At 54.5% G+C, this 11,665-nt stretch overlaps 1 protein-coding gene across 1 annotated transcript; it reads right to left on the bottom strand.

Annotated features, from left to right (window-relative positions):
• Positions 1-241: 241 nt before the first annotated feature.
• Positions 242-2,809, bottom strand: GP1BA (glycoprotein Ib platelet subunit alpha). Its single transcript, XM_045985679.1, has one exon. The coding sequence runs from the start codon at positions 2,764-2,766 to the stop codon at positions 583-585; it is 2,184 nt and encodes a 727-aa protein (XP_045841635.1). The 5' UTR covers positions 2,767-2,809; the 3' UTR covers positions 242-582.
• Between the last annotated feature and the right edge of the window lie 8,856 nt (positions 2,810-11,665).

The following is an 11,665-nucleotide window of genomic DNA, read 5'->3' as shown; positions in this document are numbered from 1 at the left end:
CGAAGAGGGGGCACCCCAGGCCGCGGGTACACTTTTGTGGGTGAAGGAGCCAACTCGGGCGGGGCCAGGTGGGGCTTTGGTCATGCGAGTGATAGGCGCCCTGGGCACTCTGGTCTCTGGAGGAAACACAGGTTTTTTTGGTTATTTTTTTTATTCTGCATATCCCATACAAGGGTGGAAAACTAGGAAATGCCCAACGGGGGGAAAGAAAAGGAAACCACCATGTTTGTGCTCCCCAGGGTCTATCAGCCACCCCCCCATCTCGACACGGCACTTTGCCTGTTCCCTCCCGTGTATGCATGTGAGAATCCCGCTCTGTTCCCTTTGCTTTTTCCTCAAACTTCCCCTAAGGTGACGGTAATGACCTAGTGGTCCCGGAACCCGGGAGCTTTGTTCTGTGATCCGCCCACTCCTCTCCACCCCTGCTGCCCCGCCGAGGTCGTGGGCTCGCTGTGGAGAGGAGGCTTCTGGTAAAGGAAAAGTGGCAAAGGCCCCCTCCCCCTTACTGCTTGCCCACCCACGCCGGCTAGATCCGAGGAGGAAAGCCATCACAGCCTCTGCAGGTCCCCAGACCGCCCACCCTCAGAGGCTGTGGCCTGCATACCTAGTGCCCACTGTGCCCAGCAGGTCCTGACCCCGACCCAGACTCAGGGCCGAGGGCCGCCGTCCTGCCCGCAGAGGCCCCACGCGGCCGTTAGCCCGTACCCACAGGAAGAGACTGGAGCGGAAAGTAGGGAGGGACCCTTGAAAGAAAAGCAGCCAGGCCCGGGGCACGGTCACTTGTTTTCCCCTCTGAAGCTCCAGATGTGTCGTGTGTGTGGCCGTGGCCAGGGCCCGTGACTCCGCGTGCCGGGCCCAGGCCAGCAGCACGATGAGGACCACAGAGGCAAACAGAAGCCAGAGGAGACCCAGCACATAGAAGGCCAGCGGGAGGAGACAGCAGAAGTCAGGGTTGAGCAAAGGGTCGTTTCTGGAGCTCTCCAGTTTCCCTCGAACCCCCTCATGGGCCCCTGGGAGGTGGACGGATGAGGGGCTTATCGGGTATCCCAAAATGGTAGGGAGTGAGGTTAATTTGGGGATCTCAAAGAATGTGGTCAGTTCGGAGAGAATCAGAGTTGTGGGCTCTGGGGTGGTGGTGGGGGAAGTGCGCTCTGGGGTGGTGGGGGCCGTGGTGGGGGCCATGGTGGGCTCGGGGGTGGTCGGGGGCATGGTAGGAGTTGTGCTGAACCCTCGGGTGGTCTGAATTGCGATGGGGGGCTCTGGGGTGGTTGGGGGCGTGGTAGGGGTTGTGCTGAGCCCTCGGGTGGTCTGAATTGCGATGGGGGACTCTGGGGTGGTCGGGGGCGTGGTAGGAGTTGTGCTGAGCTCTGGGGTGGTCGGAATGGTGATGGGGGCCTCTGGGGTGATGGGGGCCATGGTGGAGGTCGTGGTCGGCTCTGGGGCAGTTGGGGACGTGGTAGAAGTCATGATGAGCCCTGGGTTGGTCGAGGTCATGGGCCGGGGCATGGTGGGCTTCAGGGTGGTGGGGGGCATGGTGGAGGGTGTGGTGGGGGGCATGGTGGGGTGTGTGGGGTGGGGCATGGTGGGCTTCAGGGTGGTGGGGGGTGTGGGGCGGGGCACGGTGGGCGTTCTGGGCTCAGGCGTGGTTGGGAACAAGCTATGGTTCTTCAGGGACTCTAGGGTGGAAGACGGATGGGGCACATGGTGGTGTGGGGAAGCCGTGGATGCTGAGTGCGGTGGGGCCCACTGGGTTGTGGGGGCTCTGGTGTTGGTGGAGAACCTGACCACAGCCCGCGTGGCAGACACCTTTCCCACCTCTTCCTCGTCTTCGTAGTCATCGTAGCTGAGGTCATCCTCATCCCCAAGACTGGGGCAGCCGTTCCCTGGGTAGGTGTAGACGGGCGTGTTGGCCAAGTTGGCGCATCGCACGGTCTTCACGTCGGGAGTCATGGCCTTGGCGTCTAAACCCTCCTTGAACAAGTAGACTTTGTCGGAGTTTCTCTCCAGCCAGCGAGCAAAATAGAGGATCTCACAGTCGCAGGACCAAGGGTTGTCGTGGAGAAAATTGAAAGACACGAAGACTTTCGCAAAGAAGCCCTTGGGTACGGAGCGCAGCCAGTTCCCTTGGAGGTAGAGGGTGTCCAGGTTCCCCAACCCGTCCAGGAGCCCCAGGGGCAGCTCATTCAGGTTGTTGTCGGCCAGGCTGAGCTTCTCCAGCTGGGACACGGGCTGCAGGAGCCCCGGGGACACAGTCTTGAGCTTGTTGCTGCGCAGGTAGAGCTCGCGGAGCCCGCCCAGGCCACTCAGAGTGCTGGGAGACAGCGAGGTCAGCTCGTTGAAGGAGACGTCCAGGATGGTGAGGGCCGGCAGTGCCTGTCCCAGCAAGGGCAAACTCTTGAGCTTATTGCGGGACACATCCAGGGTCTCCAGCCGAGGCAGCGTCCCCTCCAGCTGCAGGCTGGTTAGCTGGGTCTGATGCAGGTACAGCCGCGTCAGCCGGGTTAGAGACCGCACGGACGCCGTGGAGAAGGCGCCCAGGGGGTTCAAACTCAGGTGGAGGATGGCCGTGTCTCCTGGCAGATCCGTGGGCGGCACCTTCAGGCCCCTGTTGTCACAGTTCACTTCCACCCGGGTGGTCACCCGGGAGACCTCGCAGACCTCCTGGGGGTGCGACAGGTATGGCAGCAGCAGCAGCAGCAAGAGGAGAGGCATGGGGACCTGGGGGCGGGGGACTTGCGTGGGCACCTTGTGGGCACTGGGCATCATGCCCCCAGCTCCGAGCCCCTGCCGCGGTGCTCCCGCCAGAAGCCCAGCCCCGGCTCCTGTCCTCCCCCGCTGCCCTCTCCCACTCTTGCCCCCCAAAGCCTCAACCGCTGGCCCCACGGCCCCACATTCTAGGTTCTTATCCGTGCCTCAGCGGCCCCGACCCCCGGCCCCAACTCAAGCTTACGGGCAGGCAGAAGGACCTCCGAGGGTGCAGAGCTGTTCACAGGGTGTGTCCCTGCCCTGCTGTCTTGCAGCTCCAGGGATGGCCCGGGCAGGGGCAGGAAGCGGGTGGGCATGGGGAGGAAATGCCGGCCCGATAGGGACTCCCTCCTGTGACCCGGGAACAGTGGCCCTCCCGGACACAGGCCCTTATCACCTCCCTCCACAACCGTCCCCAGCTCTCCCTGTGGCTCTCTGTCCCACTCTCCATCTCCACGGGGTGGGTTGGGAGCAGACTCCTCCAACCACTCCCGAGCCCGGTCTCCAGCTGCCACTCGCTTCCCCTTTGCAGTTGCCAATTTTAACCCTGACCGCCCTCCGCCTTCCCCCTCTCCAGCGCGGGTCCCCCCAACCCACTGGCTGCACTGTGGTCGAGGTCACCAGTGCCCCCCACCCCTCTATAGCTACCAGACACTTCCCGTTATGATCTTACTCGCTTTCTGCGGCCTGCATACCCACGGCCTCTCCAACCTGGGCACTCATGCCACTCATTTCCCGCTGACTTCTCTGGCCTTTCTCAGTCTCCGTAGACTCCCTTCCTCTGTCCTTCGTGGAAAGCCAGGCTCCCCGCTGAGCTCGGTCTTTGGTTCTCTCCTTTTCTCGTGCTCCACGAACACTCAACATCGCCCTCGTTCATTCCCTGGCTGTCAGACCCCATACACCCGCCCCAGTGGCTCACCTCTGCTCTGACCCAGACCCCTCTCCCGAGACCCAAACATCCAGGTCCCACTGCCTTTTGGATTCCCTGGATGTCCCACGAGCATTAAAGCAACATGTTCAAAGCTAAGCTCATTATCTCTCCAAATAGCTGACCCGCCCGTGTTGTCCGGCCCAGTGAACAGCACAGTCACCCCCGCCCCCACTCAGCCATTCGGTACAAATAGAATCCCTGACGGTCATCCTCGCCCCTTCCCTTCTTCACCCCCCCATCCAACCTGTCCCCAAGTCCTGCTGGCTTTACCTCCCGATCTCTCCCGGATCTGCTGCTTTCCGTCGCCGCCACCGCCGTGCCAAGTCTGGGACGCCAGCGCTTCTCTCCGGCTTCACAGCATCCTCCCAGCTGGCCTCCCGACACCCTGACCTCCCTTCTCCCCACCCCCCACCGGAGTGGTCTTCCAGAACTGCCTACAGGGCCTCCCTGACATGGTCTCCGGGGTCCTGCGTGATCTGACCCTTGCCCACGTGGCCAGCCGCATCTCTTAGCGCGCCACGCTACCTTTCACTCCGGTAGACCCTTTTCTTTCTCTCTTTCCTGTGCCTGGACTGTCTTCTCACCCCTTCCCCACCTTGTGCCCAACCCTTACTTAACCGGAAAGCCTTTTAAGACTTCCCGGCACCGCGGCACCTGCCCGGCCAGCTCAGGCAGTAAGAGCCTGTGACTCTTGATCTTGGGGTCATGAGTTTGAGCCTCACGTTGGGTGTAGAGATGACTTGAAAACAGAACCAAACTTCCCGAGATCAAGCAAGGTGCCCTGTTTCAGCACATCAGCCACCGTGTCTGTTGGTCCATCACCCCTGCCAATGATTAAAATGTCCCACCTCCTGTCCCCTGGAAGGGACGTCACACGACCACGAGTCTGCCGCTGTCTGCTCACTTCCCCACTGGTGACACTTGAACCAAGTGGAAGTTACTCCGAACACTTGACGTTTATATACTTCGCCCACCGAAAGAAGTCCTTGAGAACGCGGGCGGCTCGAGGATGCGAGCATTGGGAAGTGTGGGGAGAGGCTGTGGAAAGGCCGTGAGGCGGCGTGGGGCCCTAGGGGTGTTGACTGTTGATATACTGGTATTAGGGTTTCTCCTTGTAGGCAACAGAGAATGTCCTGGCGAGTTTAGGATGAAAAGGAATTTATTTGTTCAGCATTCATGGGCCCCTTCACAGACTTCCCAGTAAGGGCCAGAGAACCCGACTGGGAACTGCAGGGCCCGGAGCAGAAGCGGCAGAACCAGTTCAGTGAGCAGAACCCGCTCCTGCTCCGAGACTGGGTCCCCGAAGCCCATGCGGCTCGAGCCGTGGAGACTCCGTGTCACCACGACCTCCCTGCGCAGAGGGGATCCCGGACCCTTCTCCTCCTTTGTGGTGCCAGCTCCCCTTCAGAGTCTGGGTGTCGCTCAGATTAGTCATACGCCTGTGCCCCGGTTGCAAGGAAGTCTGGGAAACCAAGTCTGGTGACTTTAGCTTCTGTAATAGGAGCCCGATCTGGCTGCTCCAAACATGGCTAAATCAAAGGCTTTTGCAGACGCAGAAAAGGGATTCCTCTGATTTGGAACCTACGGACGTGATCTGTGTTTCACGTTCCTCACATGACAACGTTCTGAATTTTTTTTTCTAATTTCAGTTTTTAAAAAAAGATTCTATTTAGTTATTTGACAGACGGAGATCACAAGTCAGCAGAGAGGCAGGCGGGGTGGGGGGGAAGCAGGCTCCCCGCGGAGCAGAGAGCCCGATGTGGGGCTCGATCCCAGGACTCTGGGATCATGACCTGAGCCAAAGGTGGAGGCTTTACCCACTGAGCCACCCAGGCGCCCCTAATTTTACATCTTTGAATGCTTGGAATGAACACTACTTGGCCAATAGGATTTTTTTTTTTTTAAGATTTTATTTATTTATTTGATAGAGGGTAAGAGAGACAGCCAAAGAGGGAGCACCAGCAGGGGGAGAGGGAGAAGGAGAAGCAGGCTTCCTGCCAAGCAGGGAACCCGATGCGGGGCTCAATCCCAGGGGATCATGACCTGAGCCAAAGGCAGACGCTTAACGACTGAGCCCCCCGGGCACCTCAGGAATTATTCCTTCAATACTAGGTTGGTTTGCTCGCATTTTGCTTAGAGGTTTTCCATCTAAGTTAGAAAATAGAAGTGGCTCCCAGATTTCTTTTGAGGGGCTTTGTCTTTTTCTGTTTGTTTGTTTTGCTTTGTTACCAGAGTAACAATAATTAAGCTTAATCGATAATTAAGTTGGGAAATTTTATATTGTTTAGAAAAGTTAGAGATCACAGGGATTTTCCATTCGGTGCAGGGTTGGTGGAATTCACCTATAAAATCATCTGGACTGGATGCCATTTGGGGGGTAGCTTCTGGACTACCTTTCCAATTTCTATGATATTTGGTCTTTCAAGGTTTCTTGAGTCAGTTTTGGTAGTTGGTAGTTTCTCACAGAATATCTTGCATGTGGCTATTCAGATTTATTTGGCAGGTTTGAACATGTTTACTCTTATCATTTGTTAAAATCTCCATTTTGTGCTTATGAGCCCTTGTCTTGTCTTTCTCTCTCTCTCCCTACCTCCTCTTTTTCCCTCACTGGACTTGCCAAAGATTAGTCTTTTATTGGACTCGTCAAAGAACCAGATTGATTAGTTTTACTGGACAGTTGCTGACTTTTTTCTGTTTGATGATGAATGTCTGCTTCCACTTTTAATAATTCTTTATACTTTGAGCTTATTTTCATGTTCTCTTCGTACCTTCTTGAGTTGAAATCTTAGTTCCCTTATTTTCAATCTTTCTTGCTTTTCAGGTAAATCCACTTAATTCATATGTTTCTTTTTTTTTTTTAAGAGATTTTATTTATTTGAGAGAGAGAGAATGAGAGAGAGAGCATGAGAGGGAAGAGGTCAGAGGGAGAAGCAGGCTTCCCGCCAAGCAGAGAACCCGGTGCAGGCCTCGATCCCGGGACTCCAAGATCATGATCTGAGCCGAAGGCAGTCGCTTAACCAAGTGAGCCACCAGGCGCCCCAGTACTTTTCATCTGAATACTTCTTTGATCCATTTAACATGCTTTATCACGTAATACCTAAGGGGAATATGTGTAATTCTTTAAATTCAGCATCCATTCCTCTTGGATAAGAGGACCCCGGTTTCATTTTGGGAGATCGCCTCTCCCTAGAGGAGCACAGACTTGACAGGAGTAGAGAATTAGGCACTTTGCCCTCCCACTTTGGAAACCCAAATGTCTTTGGAAGCTCCTTGCTCTGCCTACTTCCTGTCACCACCCGAGTTTAGCTCCTGGCTGTAACCTAAGCATGGACGACCGTTCTCGTCCTAGGATTTCAAGTGGTGAGTGTGGAAACAAGGCAAGAGGAAATAGAACTGGGCAGCATTCATTTCAGCAACGTGCTCGGAAAAAGCGTAGAGCGGCTCCTCCTACCGAGGCCGCGCTGCCGCCTGATTCCGGAGCCGTCCTGGACTGTCCGCGCCACCTGTGCCCAGAGAGTCCTGCCTCTTCCCACCTAGTCTCTGTCCCACTAAGTTAGGCAGAGGTGATCTCAGCCAAGGAATCCAATTCAGTGTTCTGGGTGTGGTTCCTTTTTAAAGAGCAGGAGACGTTAGCTTGGAGGCCTGCCTACTCAAGGTCCACTCAGATTTCTTTTTTATCTCTTAAAAAAAATCACTCTGCCTCCATCCTTAGGGTTCTTGGTGGGAATGATTCTATTCCTACTGCAGAAGCGGACCTCAGCCAGGCCCCGGGGCCCAAGCCAGGGGCCTGACGGAAGCAGGTCAGAGCAGCCCGTGGTCAGAGCGAGACTGGTCCAGGCATGGAAACAGAAAGCAAGCAGGACCCTTTCACAATGGGGCCCGTGACTTCTGTGGGAGGGTTGGAGAAGGCACGCTTTCTCTAGGTGTGGACAAGAGATACGTAGCCCCGGACGGGCTTGTGATCCCAAGGGGATGTGTCCTTAGGATGAAGCTGATGTCAGGGAAGGCATTAAAAAAAATTTAAAAAGTGGGAAAAAACCATTGGTATCACAAAGGTGTTGTACCAAACTAATTGTGACAATCTGTGAGCCAAAAATCTGCTTATTTCTTAAAAAACAACAACAACAAAACTCTTGTATTGGGATATTTACTTGCAACATAATGAGCTTTAAGAGGTAAAAATTAGGGACGCCAGGGCCGCTCAGTGGGTTAAGCCTCTGCCTTCGGCTCAGGTCATGATCTCAGGATCCTGGGATCGAGCCCCGCGTCGGGCTTTCTGCTCAGCGGGGATCCTGCTTCCCCCTCTCTCTGCCTGCCTCTTTGCTTACTTGTGATCTCTATCTCTGTTCAATAAATAAATAAAATCTTTTTTTAAAAAGAGGTAAAAATTATATTTTCCATTTTTTTTAAAATATTTTATTTATTTGACAGAGAGAAATCACAACTAGGCAGAGAGACAGGCAGAGAGAGAGGAGGAAGCAGGCTCCCTGCGGAGCAGAAAGCCCGATGCGGGGCTCGACCCCAGGACCCTGGGATCATGACCTGAGCCGAAAGCAGAGGCTTTAACCCACTGAGCCACCCAGGCGCCCCTATTTTCCATTTTTTTAAAGTAGAGTTGTGTGCAAAGGAATTTTTTAAATTTCAGGTAGATTTTCAAACACTTAGTGTTTCTTTGAGGCCATTGTAGGTTCATGTGCAGTTGTAGGAAATGAGACAGGGAGGGCTCCTGCGTACCTCTCCATCCACTTTCCCCCATTAGCAGCGTCTTGCAAACGCACGGGACCACATCACAGCCTGGATATGGACATTGTTCTCACCATAAGGGCCCCTCCTGTGGCCCCTTTACACCCACACTCAGCTTCCTTCCTTCCCCCGACACCCGCTGCTCTGTTCCTCGGTTCTGCAGTCTTGTCATGTCAGGATCCTGCAGTGTATGACCTTGGGGACTTGGCTTTTCTCCACCCAGCACGTCTCTGTGGTTCTGAGCGCCCAGCGGAAGCGCATTTCTTCTGTTGCTGGATGGTAGTCCACTGCGTGAACGGAGCACGGAGTAACCACTCACCCCGGGAGGTACCCGTTGTTGGCTGTTACAAGTAAATCTGCCTTAAACATCAGTGTATAGATTTTTGTGTGAGCATCCGTCTTCGTTTCCCTGGGGACATACCCAGGGGCGCAATTTCTGGTCATGGGGTCGTTCCGTGTTTATTTTGGGGAGTTTATCTTTGGGTTATTCCTTTTTTTAAAAAAGATTTATTGTATTTATTTATTAGAGAGAGTGAGCACGAGGAGGGGGAAGGGTAGAGAGAGTGAGAATCTCCAGCAGCCTCGGCACTGAGCGAGGACCCCGACGTGGGGCTTGATCTCACAACCCTGAGATCACGACATGAGCCGAAACCCAGAGCTGGACGCGTAACCGGTGGAGTCGCCCAGGCGCCCCCAAACCTCACCTTTCTGAAGTCTGTTTTCTCTCTGTTGTTCGGAATGGGTGATTTCTGTCGCCGTATCCTCAGGCTCCCTGATTCTTTTCTCTGTTCCCTCCATCGTGTTGCGGGGCCCCCGTCCTGAGCTGTAATGTCAGCCATCCTGCCTGTCGGCTGCACAGTCTCCCTCTGGCTCATCTGCGGACCTTCCGTACCTTTGGCGAAGTCAGGTCTGCATCTGCTTCGAGCACGTCCGCAACATCTTGTTAGAGCATTTTGATCGTGGCTGCTTTAAGATCTTCTCCAGAACTCTCACACCTCCGCCCTGCGCTTGTCGGCAGCTGCCGGTTGTCTCTGTCATTCATTTTGAGGTCTTTGCAGTTCTTGGTATGAGGAATGATATATACATATTTTTAATGGAAACATGGCCATTTTTTAAAAAGATTTTATTAATTTGTTTCACAGAGAGAGAGATCACAAGTAGGCAGAGAGGCAGGCAGAGAGAGAGGGGGAAGCAGGCTCCCTGCCAAGGAGAGAGCCCAATGCGGGGCTCGATCCCAGGACCCTGAGATCATGACCTGAGTCGAAGGCAGAGGCTTTAACCCACTGAGCCACCCAGGCGCCCCAACATGGCCATTTTTGTATTATTTGATGAGAGTCTGGGTCTAAAACCTTTCTGCTCCAGCTGACTTTTCGTGACACCGTTCTGGCGAGGAGAGGCACCGCCAGGCGGAGTTAGAGGTTCAAGTCCCCCCTCAGCTTCTGTTGGCACCGGCTGGGGTGAGGGCGGGGGGTCCCAGCTCCCCAGGTGCTCCCTGCCGCCTCCTAAGTGCAGAGATGAGTACCAGTCCCGACCCACCTTGCCTCCCCTGAGGCCCCGCAGCGGGGAGGGGAAGGGGTGCCTCGCGAAGGCCTGGGATGGAAACCCAGGCTCCCCTGTGGTCACTGGCTGCCTCACCCTGAGCTCCCCACCCCCACAGGGATGTTGGGGCGCCTCATAACGAGCCCCGGGAGGGTGGAAATCTAGGCTCCCTCTTTGGTCTGTGGTATTTGTCTGGAATAGAGGGGCGATTTTCCAAGTTCTTTTTTTTTTTTTAAGAGTTTATTTATTTGTCAGAGAGAGAGCACAAGCAGACAGAGCAGCAGGCACAGGGGGAAGCAGGCTCCCCGCTGAGCAGAGAGCCCAACGCGGGGCTCGATCCCAGGACCCTGGGACCATGACCTGAGCCGAAGGCAGAGGCTTTAACCCACTGAGCCCCCAGGTGCCCCCTCTTGTCCGAGGTCTGCCTTGTTAGGCTATCCCTCCCCTGGTCCTTTGGCTAAAGCAAGCAGGCTTTTGTTGGGATATTATTATTATTATTAATATTAATATTATTTTGTCTGTGCCTGCTTCTAATTGCTGACTCCTTCACCTACGTGTTTATACGGAATGTTCTGGAGTTTAGCTGGACTCAGTGGGCAGCACAGGGGAAAAGCGCACCCACTCCCACCTCCCAGAAGCGGAAATCTCCCCGGTGGCTTTCGCTACCTTCTCACGGCCAGCTTCTCAGTTTCTCACCATTGGCGACAAACATGCCATGTGAGGGTTAATTTTCTGTATCGACTTGGCCCAGACTCCCCATTTGCTCACATTTTGTCTCATTGGCTTTATCACTCTCTCTCAAGTGTTTTTTCCTGCACTATCTGAGACGAATGTGGAGACATCGTGTCCCTCTGCCTCTCACATTTCCATGTGTGTTTCCTAAGAACAGGGACATTTTCTGACATGACTGCAGTACGCTTGCTAATTCAGGAAGTTCGGTCTACGGTGCACGTTCCCATTTCACCAACTGTCCAAAAAGATGTCCTTTAGAGCCACCCCGCCCCCACCCAAGCCCAGGATCCCGCTGGAGACCGCGGCTCTCTGGTTTCCTGTAACTGTCTTTATTCTCTGGACTTTGACATTTTTGAAAACCACAGTCGAGTAGTTACGTGGGATGTCCCTCGACTGTGCAGAATCTCCCTCCATCTGTCCCACGTCTCTCATGCTGGACTTGGGGTGCGCGTTTCTGGTGCGGACTGTGGCTTTTTCTTGGGCCAATCATCAGCAAACACTTTATGTCAATTTGACCTATTTCTGGCAAGGTTCCCTCTGCCAGTGGCTAAGGTGGATCCCGTGCGCTTTCCCGCGGTCAAGATCCTGGTTTTCCTTTTGTTGCTAAGAAGTGCTTTTGTGGGGAGGTGTTTGGATCCCACGCGAATACCGTGTTCCCGATTAGACTTTGGCCTGCAAACCACAGCGCCCCTCGGTGGCCCTCGTGGGGTCCCATCATTGCTGGGAAGCTTGAAAAAAATCTTTGTAGGTGCTTTATTTTTTTATTTTTATTTTTTAAAAGATTTTATTTATTTGACAGAGATCACAAGTAGGCAGAGAGGCAGACAGCAGGGGGTGGGAAGCAGGCTCCCTGCTGAGCAGAGAGCCCAATGCAGGGCTCGATCCCGGGACCCCAGGATCATGACCTGAGCCTAAGGCAGAGGCTTAACCCACTGAGCCACCCAGGTGCCCCAAAATCTTTCTAGGTGCTTTAAC

The sequence above is a fragment of the Meles meles genome, chromosome 18 (assembly GCF_922984935.1).
Source record: "Meles meles chromosome 18, mMelMel3.1 paternal haplotype, whole genome shotgun sequence".
Lineage (NCBI taxonomy): Eukaryota > Metazoa > Chordata > Mammalia > Carnivora > Mustelidae > Meles > Meles meles.
This window is presented reverse-complemented; position numbering and strand designations above follow the sequence as displayed.